Source organism: Dipodomys merriami, unplaced genomic scaffold, assembly GCF_024711535.1.
Source record: "Dipodomys merriami isolate MVZ:Mamm:240054 unplaced genomic scaffold, mDipMer1.0.p SCAF_68, whole genome shotgun sequence".
NCBI classification, from domain to species: Eukaryota; Metazoa; Chordata; class Mammalia; order Rodentia; family Heteromyidae; genus Dipodomys; species Dipodomys merriami.
In genome coordinates, this window is record NW_027206268.1 from 6,050,620 (window position 1) to 6,076,914 (window position 26,295).

Below are 26,295 nucleotides of genomic sequence, written 5' to 3' on the forward strand. Positions count from 1 at the left end.
CGTCTGGGAGACCGCCTGGGCCAAGACAGGAAGAAGGGGGTCGTGCCAGAGGCTGGGGTTATAGTTCATTGGAAGGATACTTGTGGCAGTGGCCAGTGTGTGTGTGTGTGTGGGGGGGGTAGAGCTTGGGGCACCCACTCATCCCTCTGTGGGAGTCCCCCCATTCCCTGGTCTGGCGCCAACACTGCCCTGTCCACGCATCCCAGGAATTGGCCAGCACGGTGTCCCTTACGACAGGAAAGGGGCCAGGAAAGAGGTGGACCAGCCATAAGGAAGAACAAAATGGCGCCCCTTTTAGGAAACCGGATAGCCCTGGAGTTCGTGGTACACAATATGAGCCAGCTTCAGTGCAGGGGGCCTGTGTTTTCTCTCCTCTGCAGAGTTTGGAAGGGGAGGGTGAAGGAGGACAAAGAGGGTGAAGTACGTTGTGCCCATGTAGGAAAGGAAACCCATTCAAAGCTCTGAAGAAAAAATAGAGGGAAGGGAGAGGGGAAAGCCAGAGCGAGCCGATCCAAGCTCAACACACAGATGAGCAAAACCCTACGGTGAGCGGACGGACAGCTGGGCCAACTTGGACTCCTCAGCGTCACCTGTGAGATGAAATTGGCGCCGTCACAAACCGTTGTGTTTGTGGGAGATTCAGTCCCACGGCCCCTGAGAACAGATATCCCCAGCTCTGTCAGTAATGGCGGGCGAGCTGAGCACCCAGACTTCCTGGGCACGCCTGTCCTTGGCGAACCAACACGAACTAAGCACTTCCTGTGTGTCTGACCCCAGAAACGGAAGCGGTGTAGACCACGCCATTCTCTAACAACCAGCGTCCATACATGCCATTGCTCTTCCTGTCTGCACAATGACATGGTTGTGGAGCCTGAAGCTTTTGGTTTAAGTTGTGATTGATCTCATTTGCAATGGAAAAAAAGGAATCTCTCATTTCAGAGAATAGAATACTGAAGAGTCCAACCACCCTCTGCAGCAGTCAAACAAGGTCAGGCCAGGAGAGGAGAAGAAAGCCTTCCCAGAGGTGCTGGGTGACATCGGATACCGCCGCGGGAGCCAGCTCCATCCTGCCTGGAATGACCCTCTCCAGCCAGCGCTTGTGGACTGGAAAGCACGCATCTTCCAATGCAAAAACCAGACTGTTCACAACAATCCCCCAAGAAGTAGCCGGCCAGCACTCTTTCTGATCCCCTTGGAGAAAAAGTCGATAATACACGTGTTTGCCAAGGCCCTGGTAGCTGCTGATCAGCCACAGACAATTAATTCTGTGCTGATGAGGGAGCGGGCAGATGAATCTCGAAGATCACAGACCATGCCGTGAGCTCTTGAGAATTGGCAGTTGCTGCCCCTTTTGTGTGCTTCCTGCCCACCAACCCGGAAGTACTTGCTTAGGGAGGGCTCTCGGTTCAGCTTGCATCCCAAATAGTACCTGGCCAGCAAAACGTTCCTTATCTGTAGCAGCTAGGTCCAAGGGCAATCCTTTGTCCTTCCCTGGCCTTGTTCTGGAAAGAAGGGAGCTACTTCTGAAGGAATTCCCACAGAAGGTTCCGTGGGTCTTTGATGAGCCAGAAGAACCAATTCCAGACTGTCCCCGGTGGGTGTTTCTTCTCCTCTGGGCTGCTTTCCGGAAGGAGGTACTCACTTTCAGGGTTGCGCAAGTGTGACCCTTGTACTCACAGGGGGCTGGGAGCGAATGCCTCCTTGGATTGGATTCCCATTTTCCTCGTGACGTGGACCCTCACTAGCCAGCCCAGACGGTAAGGAAGGGCATACGGGAAGGAATGTCTAAATCCGGCCTTCCCCACGGGGGCCATATTTTTCTTTGGCACGTAACTAGACCACGTGGGCTGCCCGCCGACCTTCAGGACTCCTGTCCTGCAGGTGTGTCTTTGAGCACCACTGAGGATGAACTGCTTTCATTTAAACGGAGCCATTCTGTTCCTTGCAGTAGGAAGCCAGAGGGGCTGTCCACACAGCTGCTTACCAGATGTCCACCGAATGGCTTCAATTGTTTTTCTCTTGCTTGCTGGCTGGCTTGTTTCCCCCTGCCTCCCCCCCTCCCCCCACCTTCCAACGTGATCTAAAAATCCTATCCCCAGACCACCTGGAGTCATGCTTTGTCCGCTTTCAGTATCCGGAAGCCCTTAGAAGAGCCGGCTGTCATCCGTGTGGTCTCTGCTCTGTCCTCCAGAGCTCCACTTTCCCCAAACCCAGCACAGGCCTGCATGGCCCGGCCTTGCTGCTCCTCGCTCCGTCCTGGGGTAGCGAACATCGACTCCCGCTGTCAAACCCACCCGTGTGGAGAGGGAAGCCGTGATACCCACAAGCTCACCATCTCCAGCTAGTGAGCCGGCACCGGAAGCTTCCGCCGAGCTCCTTCGACCAGCCGGGGATAGACATGTTTCCTGCCACACGAGGAATGATCGATCCCACACTTAGATGACAGCGTTGGTACAACGGCATACTGCCGTCGCGGTTACCGGGATGATTGCTCGGGTCATCTCCATGTGGTGACTCTATTCATGAGACAGCATGTCACCATCTATATCTATATCTATATCTATATATGTACATATATATATACATCTATCTATCTATCTATCTATGTAGGCCATGGGGCTTGAACTCTGGGCCTGGGCGCTGTCCCTCAGCTCTTCAGCTCAAGGCTGAGTACTCTACCACTTGAGCTACAGCACCACTTCCAGTTTTCTAGTGGTTTTTTGAAGATAAGAGTCTCACGGACTTTCCTGCCCGGGCTGGCTTTGAACCTCAATCCTCAGATCTCAGCCTCCTGAGTAGCTAGGATGACAGGCGGGAGCCGCCTGGCGCCCGGACACAGAATATTTTTGTATTTTCCTGATCTTGCCAATGGTGCCCCGGTGTGGTGGTGGTGGTGGTGGTAGTGGTGGTGGTGGTGGTGGAACCGAGGGTATGGTTTGTAGAGTTGCCAAGCAGTAAACGGAGCGGACAGACCAGTGTCAGGTGAAGTCATCCCCGAGGAAACCAGCCGGCTGCGGTGACGCATGAATTAGATGTTTGTGCACACATGTGATGGAGCCTTCCCATGTCCTGCCACTGAGCCGTGTGGAGTTGCTTCTCCACATAGACTCAAGTCTGACTGTTTTCTTGATGGGTGGAACACTGCTGATTTAGTGCTGGCTGAGAGTTAGAGAAAAGTCTTGTGAAAACACAGCCTGGAAACCCAAGGAAACCGAGACCAGCTTTTCTATCTTCCGCTGGCTTGCTGTACACACTCAATCTTCACAGCCTCTCTGCACCTCAGTCATGTTACCTCTAGTAGAGAAGACGGCCTTCTTTAGCTAAGACATTGGTGTAAAGAGGAGAGAAACTTGGTATGTGGAAGCTGAGTTTGTTGTAAGGAACACACAATGTAAATCCAGGCTGTTATTTTTATTCGATGCTCAGGCATGGAGTCTGGGTTTCTAGGATGGGTATTTGGGTTACAGACTTCAGCTTCTATAAGCGATCCAATGGCTGTGTGTGTAACATAGAACCAGGGAGACAGAGGTCACAGTCAAATACCGTGAAATGTCCCCGTCCCCACTAGCAAAAGCCCAGGAAAGTACGGGTGATTTCTCCACTGCTCCCATTTCCCACACAGCAAGGCAGTCGCCCAGGTTTCTCTGCTAGATGACCAAGCGGATAATCCAGGAATACAAACGTTAGACGTGAGCACGTGCCCTGAGTTTTTCTGAGTAAGGGTATGAAATCATCTCTGCGTCTTCTACGCTGCTCGGCAGACAGTCGGTGAAGGTTGTCTCTGGTTGTGATGGTCAACACTGGGGTGAAGAGACTGCTTTGTCAATGAAATCTTTTTTTTCCCTATTTTTGCCTGTTAATAAAAAAAAATTATCCATTTTTCTCCTGAGTTCTTACACAGGGTGCTGATAACGCACTATCAGTGACAAGAAACCACAAACCTCACGAAGAGGCAGAAAGGACCGGAAGGGGAAGAAGAAATGTGTCACTTTTGGTGGTTGTTTTTTGGGTTGATTTTTCAAAAGAAGACAAGATTCAAACCAAAGAAACAAATACAGACCACGGGTAAATCCTGGAACAGAGCCATGAGAGCACATGGCAGGCGTGGTCAAAGCCTGGAGAAAAGCAAAACTGAACAATTCAAAACTCCTCTGGGGACACCGATGTCAGCGATCATTTCTCCCGAGTTAAAAAAAAATTAAACTGAGGAGTTCAATAACAAAGGAGAGAGAGAGAGAGAGAGAGAGAGAGAGAGAGAGAGAGAGAGAGAGAGAGAGAGAGAGAGAGAGAGAGGGTGCCCAATTAAGTCACCCTTCCTGAAGAGGCCTTTCTCTAAAAATAACAGCTCCGCATTTAATGATAGGTTCCTGGCTCGGTGGCTCAGCATCTTCCTCCAGGCTAAACCCGGTGCAAATAACAGAGAGGGCCTGGGCGCAACGCTCGGTTTAATTAACAGGAATTTAATTAAACATATTTTTATACACATGACCAATCACCATTATTTATGCAGATATGCCCTGGCGCCTCGTTGAAAATGCTCTGCCCCCCTACCCCCCTCCCCCCCGCCCCACACCCGTTTTAAAACCCACGGTGCTTGGGTAACAGCGGCAGTGACACCGAAGAGCGCGATGACTGGTAGTTAATGCCTATTTTTATCCACACATTGGTGCCGCTCACCCAGCAGCCCCTGCAGCCGTTACCATGGTAACCACCCAAGACAGGGGCTCGGAGCACCAGGGCGATCAGAGGTAAGACAGTTCACGTGTCCCCGTCAGAACAGTTACACGGAGGTAAACCTGACAGAATACAGGTGGCTCCCCCCATGTACCCCAGCTTCCTTCCCCGCAGCCGAAACATTCATCAGGGACGGTGACTTGCAGATGTGGTGTCCCTAGAAACACCTTCCACTTGGGAACGCGGATTGTCCTCACAGCGTTCACGGAAGAGATGAAAATTCAATCCCGTGATTTCCCCCGAGCGCTCGCGCCACAGAGACAGTCATCATCATCATCATCATCATCATCATCTTTTTTTTTCCCCACATGTGAGACCCCTACCACGATGAAGCCACCTTTCTGTGTCCACAGAAAGAGGAGAGCCACGAGTCAGGCTGACTCCAGACACGCGTGGAGAGGACTGGATGGCAGGTGGTCTCTCAGGGTGTGGACAGGCCAACGCGCGACAAAGGAAAGGACCTTTAACTAGAGGAGCTGCGGAACTGGTGTGAAATAATGGCGAAGAACCAACCTGAACAAAGCCCCGAACGTGGCTTTGAAATTCACGGCCGGGGTGGTGTGGGGGGGGGGAGCAGATGAGAGGGTAGGGCCTGACAAACTCGAGTGGACATCGCTTCATTATTCTACCGCGGGGGTGGCGATGTGGGCCAGGGATCCTAGCCTGGGTGCTTGCCTGACTACACTCCGCTTCCGGCTAGGACCCCGGGAGGGGCAGCTTTAGATAATTAAAGACACAACAGAGACCACCACACCTAGAGATCCCTCACGGGGTGAAGATCGTTTGATTATTTGTTTCCCTCTTGAGTTCTCTGCACGGGAAGGCGGGGAGAAAGTGGGTGCTTTTTTCCACGACCGCTTTGGAAGAGACAGAGAGAGCTTGCAGCCTTATGTCCCATCATAAATCAATGAATCAGTGAGGATGCGTGGCACGGGTTATTATCACAGGAAGCCAGGGAAGAGCCTAAGAGGAATTCGCTGTTGGGGTGAGGGGGATGAGTGTATTTCAAGACATTGGCCAACTCGGGGATAACTCTCTGGGCAGCATTTGGTGGTTCTGTGGGGGGCACGGGAGGCGCTTCTGGTGTGTGGGGCTTGGACGGCGTGTGTTTGCTGATGGAAGGTACCGTGGGGGGCGGGGCTGGCTCTCCTGGACCACGTCCGGGATCGGGACACCTGGCCCAGAGGGAGATCTCTCATCCAGACCCTCCCACTCCATCATGCGCCTACTGAGTCCTCCGTGGCGGTTCCGAGAGGAATTAGACGCTCACTAGAATCCTATCCCCGGCCCGTTCCCCCAGAACCTCCCTTCAGATACTTGTGCACACACTGTGACACACAGTCCAGCTAAACACTGAGAAACCCATCGGCCCCCGAGCCAGGGCCCCACCTGGCAGTGGTTTTAGGTAGCATGGCTGGTGCTGATTATCAGCATCATCATCATCATCATCATCATCATCATCATCATCAATCATACTTAAGTACTGAACAAAGGGGTCTCCATTCAATGTGTCAGCTGGTGAGTACAATGCATCTTTTTTTTTTTTTTTTTTTTTTTGGGTCTGGTCGTGGGGCCTGAACTCTGGGCCTGGGCGCTGTCCCTCAGCTCTTCAGTTCAAGGCTAGCGCTCTACCACTTGAGCCACAGCGCCACTTCCGGCTTTTTTCTTTTTTCTTATGTGGTGCTGAGGAATCGAACCCAGGACCTTGAGCATGCAAGGCAAGTGCTCTACCACTGAGCCACCTTCCCAGCCCCTACAATGCATCTTTAAGTTAAAAAAATCTCTTTAAGTAGTTGTACCGAGGAGTTGTCATTTAACCAAGCACTTTATGAATATAATGCATCTCCACTCATCCCCTTCCCCAATACCTACTCCTTCCCTTGCTTTTCTTTCTTTCTTTCATTTATTTATTTATTTATTGTTGGTCCTAGGGTTTGAACTTAGGGCCGGGGCGCTGTCCCTGAGCTTCTTTTTGCTCAAGGCGAGTGCTCTACCACTTGAGCCACAGCACCACTTCCAGCTTTTTCTGTGGATGTGGTGCTGAGGAATCGAACTCAGGGCTTTGGGCATGCTAGGCGAGCGCTCAACCCTTGAGCCACCTTCCCAGCCCCTGTTTGTGTTTCTGAAGGAAACCCTTCTACACTTCTGCAGGCGCCAGGGACCGGGACTTCCGCAGTCTCCACTGTCTTGGAAGAGAATGTACCTGGGTAACCTTTCTCCTGATGATAACTATCCTAAGAAGGAAAACAGGACCACTGGCACAGAATGGGAAGTAATCTTAGCCGCCAACACATTCCTAGAAAGAGATGAGAAAAGCAAGGCGCAGACAGGTGTCCAGCTTGGATTTTGTTTTTCCTCCGTGCATTGGGAACAGAACTCGAACTAGATCTCAGGCCTCAACTCTCCAGAGTAAAAATAGCCCGGGTGCAAGGACACTGAATCAAGTACAGGCCGGCTGAGCTCCGAATCAGCCACCGAGAGGCTGCAACTTTGCATCCGTATTCCTCCTGGCTTCTAATTTCAGTAAATGAATTATCATCCATGCATTTAATTTACTCTCCAGACAGGACAATGCCACAGTGAATTTTCTAAATTCAATTAGCATAAGCCAGTAGTCTCCTTACGAAAGCCAGCATCCGGTGCTCCGGGCTTCAGTAAGCACTGGAATCCTAGCACGATGAGCCATGGAGCGAGTCGAGATGTGTGACTTACGTGTGCTAGGAGCATTCAGTGATTTTTTTTTTAACTCCACGTACAGTATCATATGGAGTCTGAGGGTTTTCCTTTCAGATCTTTCCATTCAATGTGAAGGTGATCTACCAATATGGTATGATTAACATTCTCACCTGTGGGAAATTCCGGTTTTCCTTTTTTAGGTGTACGGACAGGCTCCTGAGTTCACCCGTGTGATCACACTACACTGATGCTTGTGTTGGGTCTAGTCTTTCTTTCTTTTCCTCCCATTTTTTTTCCTGCCCTGCCTGTTCTTCATAAATTGTTCTTTTCAAGGTACACATGATGCATGGGATCTAATGATCCATACATAAATGCGCAAGGATAGTGACTGTGTGTAGAACTTTAAATAACATTATAAAAGTAGTTTTCTGCATCTTACTTTTTACCATAGTCCACCAGGCCTGGAAAATTCTCCGGTCAACGGGAAGAGCTCAACAGATCCTTCTTAAGGGCTATTTACAAAGTATGTTCTATTTTGACAGTCAATGATGTCTATGGCTCATTTGGAGGATTCCAGATTTCCATGATTGAAAATCCGAAGTCATTTTAGATTCCTCATTTGTTAATACAGGTTTATAATGCTGGTGTATGAAAATACCCTACGGTTTTAGTATTTGGCAACAAGTGCTGCTAGAAACTGTGCATTCTAAAAGCCACGCACGGGCAGGATCTGCACTTTTAATCAAAGGAAGTAAGTATAAAGATTTTTTTTTAAATTAAGAAGCAATTTGGGAAATTTCAACCTGGCCATATATTTGGTAACACTGAAGAACTATATTAGTTTTTTTTTTATTGCTCCTGCAACAATTTATCACAAACTTTAGTGCCTTCAAACAGCCCCACTTTCATGGTTTACAGCTCTGGAGGGAGCAAAATGAGATGGATTTCACTGGGTAGAACTAAGGGAGGTTCAGCCGTGTAGTAGCCACCTGCATTCCTTGGCCCACAATCCCTTCCTCCCTCCGCAAAGCCGCTAACCCCTGTGTCTCTGTGCTTGGAACCGGGTGTCACATCTTCCTCGAACCCCACCCCAGGGGAGTCCTCAGGTCTGCAGGGACCCCGGATTCTATGCGGCCTACTGGAGCCCAGAGCCTTCAGTCACTCTGGAAGTCTCTTGTGTTGGGCGAATAGATTTGTATTTGTAAATTCTAAGGATTAGCACTTGGGAGGCTATTTTTTTTGACATGATTGTAAAAATAACAGTATTTTAGGCATGATGATAGCTTTGAGGTTGTGAAGTTTAAAACTCTAGCTTTCTGGGGCTGGGAAGGTGGCTCAGTGGTAGAGCGCTTGCCTTGCATGCATGAGGTCCTGGGTCTGATCCCTCAGCACCATATAAACAGAAAAAGCCAGAAATGGCTCACTGTGGCTCAAGTAGTAGAGCACTTGTGAAGGGTTGAGGGACAGCCCCCGGGCCCAGAGTTCAGGCCCCACGACTGACAAAAAAACAAAACAACCCCAAAACTCTAGCTTTGCCGTGGGAATGAGTTTACGGCTGCTTTACTTGGCCAGCATTGTGGATAAAGTCTGTACCTTCCTTTGATATAAGAGAGTCACTTCAACGAGGAACAACAAGAGTAGGCCAGGGATGGTGCACATTCCTGTAATATCAGCGCCTGGTGTTATCAGAGGCGGGAGGAGCATTGTTCCGGGTCAGCCCTGTCTGGAGCCGTGAGTTCAAGGCCAACCTGGGCCAGGGCTACACAGAGAGAGCTCAGTGTACGCCTTCGTGAGATAGAGACACAGCCCCGTTCCCGGCAGGAATAATTGGAATGATTGGGGGTGAAAGGAACGGATCAGAAACGAATCTCCATCTTGTCATCCTTACAGAAATGAGTAGGCTGAGAGGAGGAGATTCGATGGGGCACCACACCGCGAGAGCGTGGCGGGGACGCCAACTTCCACTCCGAGAGAGGTCAGCGACAACAACCACAACAAAACAACCGCACAGGAAGCAGACCGACCGCGCCTCGCACACCTCGCCCAACCGAAAGGTGGAGATCTGACCACCGAGCGCCACGGGGGGGTCTCACGGGGAGGAGGTCGAACACACGGAGGAGAGAGAGAGCTGGGACCCTGGGCTTGTGGCTTAGGGGGGACCAGGGTCTGGGGGAAAATGGGAGGCAGGCTTTGTGACCGGACAGGAAGGGGACTAGAAGGGACACATCTGGGAGAGTACATAGTCCTGCGTCAGCGGTGAGGCAAGTCCCCATGGCTGGTCACCTGCTCCTCTAGCAGGAGCCCGGGTGGCTTTGGGATCTGCTGCACGTTTGAAGATAAAAGCTGCTGTGATTTGTTTTGTTTTTAAGTAGGCTGGCATCTGGTGGTATCAATGGGATTCGGCAAAGCTTGCAGGACAGAGCGGCCTGGTGCTTGCGTTTGGTTAAAGCCTGTGATTTTTCCAGACCTGTCCCCCTCCCGGTACAGAAGATGACCATGCGCAAATCTACTTTGAAAACCACCGCCTTCCACCTCTGCAAATGGGGTTTTCCAGCGTCAGAGGAGCACACAGCGAGCACCGCGCCTTCCCCTGGCGATGACCGCGGGAGAGGAGCCCTGCGCCCTCTGCACATACCTCACGGGGTTTGTCGGACGGCAAAATAGTATCCCCATCTTAGAGTTCAAACAGGGATAACAGCCGGGCACCGGTGGCTCACGCCTGCACTCCTAGCTACTCAGGAGGAGGCTGAGGTTGGAGGATCGTAGTTCGAAACTGGGCAGAAAAGTCTGCAAGACCCTTATTTCCAATTATCCGTCCTTGAGCTGTGGCTCAAGCCATAGAGCACCAGCCTGGAGTGAAAAAGCTAAGGGACAGCACTCTGGCCCCGAGTTCAAGCCCTGGTTCTGGCATATACACACACACACATAATAATAAAGACATATATTCTTTCATTTAAACTTTATGATGAACCTTTGTGTGTGTGTGTGTGTGTGTGTGTGTGTGTGTGTGTGTGTGTGTGTGTGTGTCTGTGTGTGTGTGTGTGTGTAAAATAATTGATTATATCCCTATTTTATAAATGGATCAGGGGGCTGGTGTGGATCAGATATAAGGGCAGGTAAGGGTAGGCCTGTCCCACACTGTGAGTGACGTTCTAAATCAATACTCAATGTCCGTTTGATGCACTTTATAAACATTTGCTTTCTAATGCAACACGAAGGCATCCGTAGGGGCTTCCTGAGATGTAATCACTAACGTGATTTAGTAAGGATGAGAGAGAAAGGGATCTATGAAAGACTATTAGCTTGGCCTGATTGAGGGACTGAGCCAATAATTCACATCAGCTAGCCTTTTAACTAAAATTGATCAAAAAAAGAACTGGAGACCATGGCTCCCCCAGGGGTTACCGCAGTAGCCTCTGTTTACTCTTTTTAGATAAATATTTATTTCTGATATCGAGTTTACCCCAATTTAGCCACATTAAGTACACTTTGGAACAGGGCTAATGCCACCTACACGTCGGGTTTCTCGGATTTGTGACAAGCTGCAGTTGACAACATGCTAATAGGCGTTTATAAACAAAACAGGACGGAGGTTGTCGGGCCTTAGGCACTGGTTATTTATGTCCTGCGAAGGAAAGGGGCCACAATGGAGACATTCTGGCTGGTGTTTATTGAATCTACTTTTTCCCAAGTCAGAGCCTAGAGTATTTATGGTCTAGTGGACACATCCATGTATTTAAATCATACCGACATTGGATCCCTTTTCTCTTTGCTTTGGTTCTGAGGCCTGGTGTAAACTAGTTTACGAGCTATTATGTACTGCCCACGAAAAATGAGACCGGGGAAGAAGAGAAACAGAATTTCAGACATATTAGTTTAATCTCATAAAACTAAATTGCCTGCATTTCACTAAACGCCATAATCTGGGCGGCACAGTGTGTCTGTGCCTAATTCATTTACTCCACTTTCAGTTATTTATGAAGGGGTCAGCCTTTCGGCATACCATCAATTCATTTTCACACCGTTCGACTACAGCTCTGTCCACCCGCGGGGTTGTACACTTGCTAATATCCATAGGAAAAAGGTGACGAGAGACTGGTGAACTTCCTTTTAGCAGTAGATGGTCCTTACTTCAGTAGTACATATTTCAACATGCAATTCAAAACTGTGGGTTGGGCGGGCGGAACTCAGTGGGTTTGGTGCGCGCCTAGCACACCAGGCTCCGGGTTGGATCCTAGCTCCAGAGAACCAAGCAACACAGCAACAACAAAAGACTGATGAGAGACTTTTCCAGATGGCCTTGAGATCTAGGGTCTCGGTGGGCTGATGGTACACGGCAGTTTGGACTGCTCTAGACACAGGACCTTGCTAGGGAGTTTTCTGGGTGCAACATCGCTTAGGCCCAGCGACTCGCGTCTCCTGGACGCAGGGTGGACACACTGCTGACATCAGAGTGATTTTTTTTCTGAATACTGGCTGATGCTTGTGGCCTTCAACCCCGTGCGGCTGAATGTGGGTCTCCACGCTGTTGCAGCATAGACAAGCGAAGGCATTTTTAATCCAAGTGAGAGATAGGGGAAAACGGATGAAGTGACAAAACTCACACCTTGAGCAGCTGGCTTCCCGGAGACCTTGCGGGACATGGCAGCCCCGGCCGATACCAGGGCTGAATTTCTGGCATCTTCTGGGCAATGACTTAATCCTTGCTAGGAAGCTACTGTTTGGAATAACTGTTGCCGTCTGGGCCTACAATCATGGATACTCAGGAGGTAGGGGCAGGGAGGATCAGAAGTTCTGGGCAAAGTCAGCGAAGAGCTATCTCAAAACCAAAATCCAGTGCAATGATCATAAACGGGGTGGGGGTGGGGATGCTGGTCTGGCAGGCTTGAGACGGGGGTTCAATTCCCAGTACATACAAAAGTGGCGCATCATTTTGTTTGACTAGCACACACATTGTTGTTACCACGGGCGACCTTTACCAGCAGCCTCCGGGGCAGGAGGAAATAAGAATCAATCAAATGACAGTCAAATCCTCTTAACTGGAGCCGTACTGAAAAATTGGCTGAAGAGAGCCTGAAATATGCCAGGGGGAAAAAAAATTAAATCCTAACTATGTATCCATGAAAGATAAATGTGAATCGATCATAACACCTAGCTGAGATTTAGTTAAATGGGAAAGAATTAATTTAAAGAAGGCCAAGAAATAACAGGCTCGGAGAGCACAGGTTTTCGCTCATAAATTAGTGAGTCACAAGAATGTAGACAATAAATGAATAATTGCGGGGTAGGATTAACTAGGTGTTTAAGGTTGTTGAAGATGTTAAATTATACCAATCGAGCAGAGAGTAGGTTTGGCAGGCTTTCATACAATACTTATCTGTAGCGAACTAAGAAAGCTCATGTTTCTGCTTGTGGGCAGGTTTTTTAATTGTACAAGAATACCTGCAGCAAGATCTCATCTGAGGTTTAAGCCCTAGGCTATCTCTAGGGGGTATCCTGGGCTTTTGGGTTGGGTTGGGTTGGGCTGAAGCTTGGGTTGATTTTGCCTTCTTTAAAGCAAAAGCTCATTTTCATAGTAAGAGTCATGGCGTATTAGAGCTGGGAGCCGGTTGGAGCTCTGATCAAAGCTTCCTTTTCCAGATGAAGCACTGAGAAGAGGTCAGAAGATGTGAGATGTACACCGTCTACCTCCAAGAAGCCAGCCGATCTAGAGGAGCTCAGGACTCAGTTCCCCAAATCCTCTTTATGGTTGTGAGTCAACTTTATATTGAAAAATTTAAACACCAGTGACCCCACTTGGAAAGGGAATCTCATAAAGAACAGGTTTTCAGGGGAAAAAAATTGCATATCCACTGCACATATAGACAACTGTTCAACCTTCCTCCTAGCCAGAAAAGCACCGAGCAAAGCACCACAGGGTGATGTAAATCTTCACCCAGCCCATGGAGACAAAGCCAACGTTTTTGGTGAAGAACAGCAAATACCAGGCACTTCTGGAAGAAATGCAAATCGGCGCAAACTTGTATTGGAGAGAAATACGTCATCTGGGAAGATTACAGATGCATTTGGTGTTTAATCTGTTGCTAGAGATCCATCTCAAAGACACACGGGCAACATCCTAAAATTCTGTGATTTAAAAAGACACAAAAAGACTCCAGATGTCCATTCATAGAGGACTTTGCGAATAGCCACCAGACAGAAGGAGGCAGAGCTTGATAAAATGCCATGGATTAGTCTCCAGAATACCATTCACCAAATAAAAGAGGAAGAACCACACGCAGAGTCTGTTTATGTTTGTGAGTGTTTTGCCCCTGTGCCTAAATTTTAAAATGGAACGGTAATCTTAAAATCCAACCAAAATAGTTAAGGTGGAAGAGAAGTCTCACATTTTGTCCTATAATTTTTACTTTGGAATCCTATACATATTTAATCTAATTTTAAAACAAAAAACCCTATGATAATCAGATGAATTGTATACTGACTTGTGTCTTAACCACAGAGAGGAATAATCTCAAGTGATGTTAAAAATAGAACAGTTTTTAACCGCACATTCCAAGTGGAATAGATTTAAAGATGAAAAATAACCACAATGAGATCTTAAACCACGTTCAGTTACTGTATTTTCAGTAATAAGATAGGCATGGCCATTTTGAGAATATGTATTTTAAGCAAGTAAAATTATTAATGAAATGGGATGAAGGAAAGTAGGCAAAAAGAAAAACGAAAATGAAAATCCAAGCCAGCTCCTCTAAAATTTCTACAATCCTAACTTTGACCTGAAAAATAGCAGGTTGGATTTGTGATATAATTTCTCCTTAGTACAAAAGGTCTAGAAACAGTGACCCATCCATCACAATGAAAACCCTTCGTGCTCGATTGTGCTTTCTGAATAAATGTCTTAAAAGAAGCCAGGCTCCTTGGAGAAAAGGCTGATTTCATGACAGGCTGTAAGAAACACAAGACAAGGCGGGAACATGGAGTTTGACCCAAATACAAGAAAGACCACCAGGGTCCTGCTGGGAGAAACGGGAAGAGGCTCACGCGGAATGAAAACGGAGCATTTTAATCATCAAAAAGAATAGTCACAATAGACGGAAGCGTATCAACTCTTAAAACCGTCCTGCGTCCCTAAAGACACATTTTTGGACCCTGTCTTGTTGGTAGGTGTGAGGGAAACAACGCATTAGCTTAAAAATCAGCAAATGAAAGAATCAATAACCAATCACCACTGCGATGTCTAGTAAATAGTGGCTAAAGGGCGCTGTGCTATTAGGTGCGGTGGGGAACTCAAAAATGTGGGGCTTACAGTAACCAAACTTCAGTGTGCCTAGCAGTGAGGCTGGCGGGTAAATGTAGAAGGCGGAGGTTGAGCCTGAGCCTCTGCATTTCTGACAATTCACCATGTGAGGCGAGCTGGCCTGGTACCTCTGTCTGCGGTGCTTCGTGCTCTGCTGTGGAATGCTAACCACTAACAGAACGCCAGACAAGGTGCCCGGGTGGGCTCCATGACTGGCCTAAAGGTAAGTAATGAACCTCGCCTAAACCCAACGTCCCCAAAATGGAATGACTTCCGTTCCTGACATCATCAGGTCCAGAGAAAAGCTTCGGTTCCTTAAAGGTTCACACACACACACACACACATCGTCACCCCAAGAAAACCCAAGTTCTCTCCTAAGTCCCCCTCTGAGGTACCCCGTGGTTCCCAGAGCGAGCCTTCTCTCCCATTGAGACCTGTAATAAAGCCATTTCCTTCCCCCAGAGTGTGTTCTGGGGGTGGGGAGGGGAAGGGTCTCCCCTTAGTAGCCAGGGAGGGATGCCATGAATCAGGCTGACAGCTGGTTCTCTAGCGACAATTTGTCTTCCCACGTCACGTGCTTGAAACCTCACAGTATCATCTCTCAAGCCACCTTGATCCCCCCCCAAAAGAGTTCCCACTGAAGCTATGTAAGTCTCTAACTCTTCCGAGAAAGATGAGGCCTACCGGAGTGCATCAGGAACCGAGTTCACTTCAACTACAAGACAAATCGATGCTTCCCTTATAAACAGTCAACTGGTATAGAAAATGGAGAGGAACTTAGGGATGAAAAGGCATTTTACTAGTCCTAGTGACCGACGGTACTGTGTCACCTTGGTTTGAATCCTAATTTGTACAATCTGATAAGTTACAGATGATCAGAGAATTGGGGATATTTGAATTTGAACGGTGACTTGATCTTTGATATTATTAAGTCACGATTGTGAGTATTGGGGGGATTTATACTGTGGATTCCATAGTAACTTTTTTAAAAAAAATATTTTAAACCTATTAACCCAATAGATCATTTTTGCTCAGTGGAGAAACGGTGCAGACCCCAGCTCCAAATGACTGCAAGTTTTAGAGGCATGAGCTGTGGGAGAGATTTTTCTCCCCCTAGATTCTCCCAGCACTGGTATTGGACTCGTTTTTCGAGAGCTATTTGAATATTCACCCATTCCCTTCGCATTTCTTTCCTTTGAAAGTCACTCACAGATGTGCCAACCTCAAAGGACGAGACATAAGGAATTATTATTCGGAAGACTCTGATGACGGCCTTTGGAAAAACACAGTTCGCATGTCTGATTCTTTCAGGAGAGGAAGTGTGGGCTCTGGGCAGTTACCTGGGTCGGTAGCAGACATCAGTGAGCCAAAAAACAAACAGTCGGTGAAGTGAAAGTCTCCATTTTTCAACTGGCCGGCATGTTCCATCGCCTTCACAAAGCCATACACGATCAGCCTGTAAGAGAGGAACACGAGAGCGTTAAACATCAGGTGGAATCCTAGGTAAAACCCAGCAGTCGCCACAAACGTTCCAATGTGTCCCCGCCCCACTGGCAGGGCGGGCTCCTGACTAGCCCTAGGTCTCTGTGGGTGTCTCTGGTTTTGTCAGCTGAGGCAGGGGTGTCTGCAAAGGGCCTGGGTTTCAGGCGCATTACTGGAATGGGAAGGCTTTCAGCCATTCACAAGGTGTGGTGGGTCCATCGGCCACTTCACAGCCGCGCCTGTGCCCCCAGCCAGCCCTGGAACGAACACCCAGCTGCCATCTTGTTTTGATGCTGCAGGGAAACCTTTCTCCTAGCAGAGCCTGTAAAGGTTTTATAACCTTCGCAGCCCAAGGCCGTGGAAGGTGATCGTCTGTTTGGGTTTTCTCATTTGCCCTGGCAGCGCTCTTGAATCGTATTCAATGAACAGATTGAAGTTTGCTAAAATGGTAGCGGAGAAAATACAGGCCTCTGTCCACCGAGCCTCTGTCCACACCCAAAGCCTGGGGCAGGCTCTGGAAACCATCGGCTATCAAGCCAGTACACGGAGGCTGAAATACTCTCACGCACTTCAGAGTTAGATCTGAGAGTTTTGGAGCCTGGCGAAGTGCCAGACATCATAAATTAAAATTCCATCAATAATGCATGTATTTCAAATTCGGTTAAGAGAAAGAGCTTCCCAGGGGAGATATTTGTTTGAAATGCCTTGTACCACATAGATGCTATATGACTTTAGAGTGTTAGCCTCCATTTTTTAAAAATAAGGCTGAGGGGGTAACAATAGAGAGTTGATCAAGGATTAACCGAAATAATAAACAGTAGGAACAGTAGTCAATCAGAAGATGGACTAATTCTGCTAGCAAGGATCAAAACAGTGGGTAACCATGCCTACAATTGGTCAGAAGGGAGGTCTAGCGTGTTGTTACCCCGCGTCTCTGCTCAATAGCCATTTATTTTTGAATTTCCCCCTCTGTCACAAGTTTAAATACATTAGCTGACCAAAGGATGACCCTCACCTTTATAGAATATGACCTTAAGCAGGATGGGAAATAATAATAAAAAATCACCAGAAATCCACATTACCTCTGTTATTGTATCATGCCTTGAATTGGAATGTGCCAATCTGACCACCACTGGGACATTTCGGGCAGTCAGAAATCGCCCCTCAGTAGTGGCCTCCTTCGCCCTCTGCTTGGATTAGCTCAAGGTCACAAGGTCCTTTCTCGCCTGAAGTACAGGTCAAAGGTTGGGCACTACCAGGACGGGGAATCAGCTTACCCTTTGTGATCTACGACTGGATTTCTGAATTCTACGTCTAGTAGTTACCTTTGCTGATAATAGCTTTAATGATCTGCGGCTCAGAACCAAAGCTTAGGTTCCGTGTGTGGAGAAGCCCTCAAATTGAGTAAGATAAGGGAATAGATGTCAAAGTTTCAAGGAAACACTGCTCTTGCTGCAGTGAAATTAATGTCCGTATGGAGGCCCGGAAGGCAGTTTCTCCTATAAGTACTCATTCTGAGATATCCTAGAGCTGATTAAATAGTTTCCTGTGGGTTCATGTCAATCAATTAATCAAATAGATCCTGAAAGATGTGTATTCGGATTACTTCAGATCTGGAGTATGTCTTATATAATATGCTCAGGGCAAACGACAGCACATTTCTGTCATGAGCTAATAGGCACCGTTTAAACTGTATGCAAGGATCCATACTGGCCACAAGGAAAGAGAGTTGTTGAAAAGATGAATAATATTCAGATTTTTATAAAACATACTCAGTGAGTAATATTTGCATTAAAATACGTTGATTAAAAATCGAGTATTCTTGGACATTCATTTAAGTGGAAAACTGGAATGACAAAAATCCACTGTTATTGTTACCAGCAGTTATATAAAAGGAATGAAGCGTGAACTTTTTCCTTTCTTGCTTTGCTGAATTTTTCCAATTCTTTTTAAAAATAATAGCCATTATTAAAAACCAACCATGAACATTAGCAATTCTCTTACAGACACAATAGACATCCATGGGGTGGTTTAGACCTCATGATCCTCTGGTTAGCTGCTATAATTACCCATTTACAAGTGAGAAGTTAGAAGTCAGAGATGTTATTTAACTTGCCTCCCACCACCGAGAGCTTGTGACGGAAGCTCAGTTGGAATCTGAGCAGAGGGACACAGAAACCTGGACCCGATCCCAACTCTCTTCTGCTTTCCAGTTGCTTTGGCATCAGGTCCAATCAACTTCTAGACCTCACGTAACAATAATTGCAGTTGCTTTCCCGAGGTAAAGAAGAATGAAGCGAAGAACACAAAAAAGACCAATACGAACCCCAGGTCAATACGGGCTCATCAGGGTCGTCGTTATGATTATTACCGATCGACCGCTGTTCATTGTTACTGACAATGTGGAGCCAGTAATTACCGTGTGCCTGAATTCTCATTAAGCTCAGCCTGGCCATGGTGATGACATTATTCTGAATGATAAGCTACTGGTTACCACTAGGATCACGGGACGCTCACACACAAGTGGTCTGAGCGCGTGGGTTGTACCAAGGCAGGGAGGGGGATCTGGTGACAGGAGAGTCGGGCGCGGGGCCTGGGGCTCCAAGTTCCTGCGTAGGGCCTTGCTGGTGTCACGCGCGCTTTGAGGACGGTGCTTTACACCAGCCAAGATGTCACCACTGCGAGTATGATTTGGAAGGCAGACCACGTGACCCACTAACCGGTCAAGTTGAAAAGACCCCCCCCCCCGTGACCTTCCGTGACCCGGCTCTGTGGGTCTCTGTGCAACCTAGGCTGAGAACCCCCCTTCCAGACTGGGGAAGAGGGGCTCGCTAATGCTCACTGTGGGGTCCCACTGAGAGGGATACCTCAGGACTGGAAAACTCCAGCAGAGAGCGTCCATGTTTGTTGAAGACATACATGCTGGCTAATAGAATAATAGAGTACGTTGCTTTGTCCTGGGCTGAATTATATCAACTAAGAAATTCTGCACGCATATATAGATATGCATATATATGTGTTGCACATCTATGACTCACAAACACACATATACATACATGCAACTATACATGCATGGATATGTACCTAGAACATGACATGTAATAAGCGTCAACCCTTTCTGAGGGTATGGAGATGCCCGGAGACAGAAACAGGAAGAAATGGTCCTGTCACTTTGTCATCTTGAAAAACGCAGGTGTGGCGGCAAGCCTGTGATTTGAGTTGCTCGGGGGAGTAGGAGAAGGATTTGGGTCCTCTTCTGAAGCACCAACTAAAAACTGAAAGGGCTGGAAGTGTGGCCCAAGGGGTAGAGCACTTCCAAGCCAGGGCAGTCACGTGTTCAGAAGTATTATTCTCCCAGCATCGACCCTCTTCTGCAGGGTCTCAGCAGCTCAGCCACGCCCACGGGCTGGACTGTGGAATTCCTCCCGGGGTGACCGGGATTAGAACTGTCAGCCTTGTGTTTGCCGGGCAAGCCCTCTACCATTTGAGCAGTGGTCTTCGCCTGTGTACTCAACCATTTTTTTTCCCTCAGTGAAATGTGAAATTCACATAGTGTTCAGAATCAGTCACGTAGGTCAGGAGTTGGGCGGAAAAATCATCTGAGGAATTATTCAGCCCAGAATCCCCTTTTTCTGACGCCATAGAGATCAAGACCTAGCCGGGTGACTGCTCAAGTCACCCTGAAACCTAGCACAGAGCAGAACTGGGGCTGAAATTCTGGTTTTCTCCCAGAGTTGTTTGCTTGAGCCGGCAATTTCTACAGCTTCCTGCTGCCTGACACTTCTACAAAGGGAATAAGACTTGCGATTTTCATATAATTTGCCTAATCTATCACGTACAGGAACTGTGTACAGTCTCATTTCAATTCTCTAGAGCGTATTTATCTTCTCCAGCTACCCCGTTTTGGAACCCTACTGCCAACTGCTGTTTGTAATAGCATGTGAACAGCATGAAACTACAACTCTGGGTTTCTTTCCAGGAGAGCAAGCTCATGAATCATGTAAACATATTTAGCTCAAATGAAGACGTGTATGCTCTTTACCGCTTGATTGATGGCTTCAAAATACATCCACATGATTAGTGACAAGACAGAAAGAACAATCAATCTTGCGAGTGATATAAATCAACTGCCAATTCCTTGACTGAGTCTTCCTTTTCAACCATGTCAATAGATGTTTGGGACCCCTTACATCTAGAGTGGAGAGCTCTGAATGACCTGTTTTGCGTGTGAGGTGTATAATACAACTGTGACTCCAGCTTCCTTTGAGGTTGCGGGGTGAGCTTCTTTTAGGATGGTTTGATTCACTTTCCAGGGTACAGCCTTCCCTTAGAGACCCTACCTCTGCCCACTAATCAAAAGCAGAAGGGCTTCTGAGAACAAACAACAGTACAACTCCACGTGTACTCTCGCAATGATTCCCGGATATCGCCTTATCTCTAAGAACACGACTCCTACCCTTTTCCCCACGACCCCAGAAAGCCAAGTACCTGTTGAAGAGGGTACTTGTAATTCTGAAATGCCCCTGACATAATAGTAACTGGTCAGATGAGGGCTAGATCTTCAAGGGACCAGTGTTAACCCATCTACGGAATTATTTCTGACAGCCATGCAGCGATCTGCTCTACACAACATCAGAAGGCTGATTGGATTCCCTGGCTCTCCTCTAGATACTTCTATGGATGCTAACAATGGACTCCGTGCATCCGTGTCTGTTCACAATCCTTAGATGACTTTCTGTGGGTCTTGCATGTCAAAATACTTTAAATGACCACGTCTTTTCAGATCCCTCCCCTCCCTGCATCCATTCTGATCTGTTTCCCCAGATCCCGACAGGCAGGAGTTCCGTGGATGGACAACTTCTGATCAAGGGGCTTCTCGAACTCATGCGCAGGCCGGTGACCCCTCTGGGTCTTCTTAAGGAGCGGATGGAGGGTAGAGCCTGAAGGATCTTGAATCCTCACGCAGTCCCAGGTGGCAACAAGGCTGGCTGGTCACCAGAGGACACTTAACGAACAAGGGCTGGAGCTACCTAGAAGCTCACCATTCACTTCCAGATGATCTGGGCATCTCTTTCCTCCCTTCCTTCCTTCCTTCCTTCCTTCCTTCCTTCCTTCCTTCCTTCCTTCCTTCCCTCCCTCCCTCCCTCCCTCCCTCCGTCCTTCCCTCCTTCCTTCTTTCCTTCCTTCCTTCTTTCCTTCCCCTCCTTCCTTCCTTCCTCCCTTCCTTCCTTTCTTTTTATTTACCTTTTTGCCAAAACGGGGGTGGTAAAGAAGAGGTCGAGGGGCCCTTGAGGATTTTGTTTTACATCCTTAGGATTTGTGGTTCGACAGAGTAGACATTCAGACTGTGAGCTTCTCTTGGATAAAAAGTTAAGGAGAAGGTCTTGGCAGGGTTGGGCTGGAGCCCTCGGAGGGCGACCATCCATCTCTGCAGTGGCCTTCCCGGCACGCCACCGTCGGTCCAGCCCTGAGATCCATCTTCAGCCTTCGCATCGCCAGCCAAAGCCGTGTTTGCCTGTTGGGTTGGGGAATTCTGATCGATGAGTTTGAACTGAGACGCCCTTTCTCTCTCCACTTACTGGAAGTGTACTGTGGCCAGTCAAGTCTTTCCGGTAATCGGCACAGCTCTCCGTGTTGGAGCTCTGAGTTCCTGGGAGTGAAGAATGTGTGTTTTTTCCTGTGGCAGGGCCCCTGGTGTCAGTAAGGAAAGAAAAGAGTAGATGCCCACCCCGTGGCCGGGTAAGGAGGCCTACGCTTCCAAACCTGGCTGTGGGATGCTCAAGAGCAGAATCCAAGCCGCTGGTCGTGTGCAATGATGGTGACGGCGGCGGCGGCAGAATGAATCGGACACAGACTGGGACTCACACTTGGAGCCACACGGAGATGGAAAGCAACGAGGTGAAAGGGGATGGAGAAGAACAACTAAAGGAAGATGCTTTAAGAAAAAAAAAAAGAAGGGAAGAAAATACCAAAGCTCGCCTAAGTCATTTCTTAGGAACTGGCAAGTTTAGGAGCCTCGGGTTTGAACCCAGGAAGACCAAAAGAAGCAACATTCAGAAGGAACGCAAGGCGGACACAGCCCCTTCCCCCCCCCCCCCCAGCACAGTCTCTGGATGTGCAAACGCGCCCGCCCAGCTCACGCGCGCGGGTGACTTACATGGCTCTCTTCCTCTCACACACACGAGGTTTGAGGAGAGAGTCGAGGGAACGTGTTTTCCTGGCATCATTCTTGTCACGCTTTTTGTTGGCACAGAATCTGTAACCCCGACAGAGTCCTCTCGGGGAGAACGTGTCTGCCTTTGTCAGGTGATGAAAGGTTTGAATTCAAGGCGCAGCGGGAATATCTCCCCAAGACTCCACCATCGCTGTCCTAGGCCCTCTTACTTCTCCCAGAGAGACGCTTGGGTCCCCACACCCTCCGGGTCTCTTCCCATCTGCCACCCCAGGGCAGATTTTGTCCCTGGAGCAATTCACGGAGCCTCCTACAGTGTCCGGCTCCCCACTAGGATCGAGCCCCACGGGAGGAAAACCAACTGTCTTCCAGTCTGGAATATTCTTTGAGTGAGGAGTCTGTCTGTAATTCCCAGGAGGCAGTGCCGCTCTGCAGACCGAGCCGTTAACACGGGAAGGGCTTGGGGCTCACGAGCCCCCAGACCACAGCCCGGCCCTCAGCCTTCGCTCACGCTGGGACCTTTTGTAGATTTGTGTACACAGGTCAGGTTCCAACCAGAGAAGCCAGAGGTTCTCCCAGACGAAGATCGACCCGCTAGCTTCCGCCTGGGAAATGGATGCTTAATAACTCTTCAGTTAAATAATGGAACCTACTTTATCTCATCCCTGACTGCGAGCCTTAACCTGAATAGCTGACTGACTGAATGTTCTAGACAAGCCTAACTATATTTGTAAGGTTCCGGTTAAGTATAATATATATAGAGAGATGTTAAGTATAAGTATTATGTATAACTTATATGGAACATGTTACATAGTTATATATATATTAGTTATACAGGTATATATAACATATAACTTATATATACCTGTATAACTAATATATACCTGTATAACTAATATTTATAACTTATATACATGTATAACTAATATATCTTATATATAACATATGTAATATACAACTGATATAACCATCTATATTATACTTAACTTATATATTGTTAACTATGTATAGTTAACTTATATATATAATATATATGCAACCTATATAACTTATGTATGGATAATTTATATATCTAAGTTGGTTTAGCTATATCTTAGATATATGAGTTAACTATAAGTATACTTATATAACTTATATACAAGTTAAAAATACTTATATATAAAGTCAAGTATAATATGTGATATATATCACATTACATATGGAGAGAAAAATTATAATAGATAGATCATATATTGCATGAGATGCAATATAATATAGAATAAACCTAGAGATTGTAGGAGATGAAGATACGTGTGTGAAGAGGTGAACAGATGGCTGGCTGGTTACGTGATAGATGAACAAACAGGTTATTTCCTGAACTGTGAGAAACTATTCCAAGAGTTCCATAGAGCTATCGACATGACAAATAATTTGAGCACACACACACACACACACACACACACACACACACACCTCTCCCTATACAATTCAGGTAGTTTTCCAGGAAGAAACAGGCTGATCGCTGAATGGTCCCTACAGCCCACATCTTTTCTAGGCTCCGTTTAGGAAGGGAGAGAGGCTGGGTGGATAAAATCTGTCTTTGTAGGTACAAGAAAGACCAAGTGAGCCTTGTACGTCTTCAGCCTGTGGATGGTTCAGGCCTTCGTATTTCCCTCGAGCCTTATCTCAGTGACTAGCGTGAGGCCCGGACCACCAGGTCTGGTATCCAGCCGCGTCTGTACCCTTTACATGCCTCAGCTAGGAGTGTTTTCTTCTTCCCGCCACCCTGCGCTGGGTTCTCACGGGGTGTGGGAGGGAGCGATACCAAGGAACCGAGTCAGGAGCTCCTCCCGTGGGCAGACACTGAGAAATCTCCCGGGAACGTCCATGTCTCCATCTTTTTTTTTCTCTCCTGTTTTCCCCCCTGCCCTTGGTCTAAAGAAGCACGTTCCGGCCATTTAGAAGGAGGTGGGGCTTCGGCAGGTGTCGGCGTAGGTGGAGGATCTCTGGAGGAAGAGTGGACATGGAGCTGGCCATCACCCCCTCCTCTTCTCTAGAATGAAGACTTCTTCCCCTGGGGGCTATGGAGGGGGGCAGGCCCCCTCTCCTTTGCCCCCTCCCCAGCTTCCTTCCGGTAAGAAACCAGGACTTTAGAACCCCTCCAGCCAGCACAGGGGGCACAGAATCAAGGAGGGGGAGGTGGGTGGGCGGTTGTTCAAGATGGCGCCTGGGGAAGAGGGAGGAGAGAGGGATGGACAGCCATAGAGGATCTTAGCAAGGGGAGCCCTGGATCAGGAGAACTCAGACTCTAGATGTGGAACAACCCCGGGAAAGGTTATTTACTTATTATTATTATTAACAAGGTATGCCTTTACATCTTAGCAATCTGACCAGCATCTACAATCAAAACAGTCCTTAAAAGAAAGCTTGGGAAGGGCTGGGAAGGTGGCTCAGTGGTAGAGCGCTTGCCTTGCATGCATGAGGCCCTGGGTTCGATTCCTCAGCACCACATAAGAAAAAAGCCAGAAGTGGTGCTGTGGCTCAAGTGGTAGAGCGCTCGCCTGGAGCTGAAGAGCTGAGGGACAGCGCCCAGGCCCAGAGTTCAAGCCCCACGACCGACAAAAAGAAGAAAAAAGATGGCTTAGAAGAAATATTCTGAAAGCCAGAGTGTTTATTTTTATAGCAGATTAAAGGAAGAAGTCTCACGGGATACGTGTTTACAATGGATGTTGACAGATGGGATTAGGAGAATGGTAACCTGTGATTTTGCCACGTGGAAGCAGATCTCCCTGCAGGTTGAATGGAGGGGTCATGGCTGGAAAAAAATGGCTAGGCCCCTTCGGGAGGAGCTCTGTGCCAAGCCCAGGGTTTCTAGAATAACACACACACACACACACACACACACACACACACACACACACACACACACGCACGCACGCACACACGCACGCACACACACACACACACACACACACACACACACACACACACACACACACACACACACACACACACACACACACACCCTCTGCAGGATTCAGTATGCCTCCCACTGTTTTCCCCAACCACTTAATCAAAAGTTTTCTGGCCTTAAAGGACGTTTTTCTGCTTTTTTTTCTTCTTCTTCCTCTGTCCTCGTGTCCGTGACGTGTTCTCCTCAGTCTCTAATTCTCCCCTAATTTCCCTTTCATTTGTAGCCCATTGTGTCTTTGGCGGCCACTAATTAGCCTCGGAGCTGTATTTTTTTTTTCTTTCCCAAGACCGGTTTCTATTTATTTATCCGTTCTCCATTCCTAAGGCTCAATTATTTCTGATAATTGCCACTTTTAATATTCGCAGCACACAAACAGGGCTCTGTGGTCCCCAGCTCTCCTTTTCCTCTTCAAACATGAGGTTCCTGGGTAATTAACTCTCGCCCCACATCCCCAGTCTCAGCGACGGCCGATGCTTCCTGTCTTCCTGAACCACTTTCAAGTTCGAATCCCTACGGCTGTGAGAGCGAACTCTCCCCTCCCCTCTACTCACCCAGCAGGCTGATTTAGTCCGGCCGCCCCACAGCACATCCATCTGCCCTGAGCTCCAGCATCTGCCTTGCTTAGGTGATAAAGATAATATGTCTCTCTGGGTATGTGACGGATGGGAGAAGATCGCTTTTAGACATCCACAAACCAACGGGCAGGACCTGACAACAAACCACCACAAAACAAGCAGACAATAATGTCTTGACAACGCTTTCCCCCAGACTCAGAGTTGAGTCCAAAGCGTGATGGCGCTGCTCTCCGCCTGCGGTGTGCACCTCTGGCGATCTGTCCCGGGGGATGGCGTCGGAGCCGCAGGATGCCACATTTTCTCGCGAGAAGGTGGGACTCGCAGGTGGATCGCTTTCTTTTTTCTATAATTTCGTAGTTGGGAGAGGGGCAGGGGAGGAGCTTGAACAGGAGGCTTCATCCTGTCG

At 48.0% G+C, this 26,295-nt stretch overlaps 1 protein-coding gene across 2 annotated transcripts in view; it reads right to left on the bottom strand.

The window, feature by feature from the left end:
- Slc9a9 (solute carrier family 9 member A9) overlaps window positions 1–26,295 on the bottom strand; it is a 279,904-nt gene that overhangs the window by 199,967 nt on the left and 53,642 nt on the right. The window contains exon 5 of one of the 2 annotated variants that reach the window (XM_070005580.1): window positions 16,048–16,163. The exons of the other annotated variant lie outside the window; for it this stretch is intronic. Coding sequence (XP_069861681.1) covers window positions 16,048–16,163 — 116 coding nt within the window. The remainder of the gene's footprint in view (window positions 1–16,047; window positions 16,164–26,295) is intronic. 2 annotated transcript variants of the gene reach the window in all.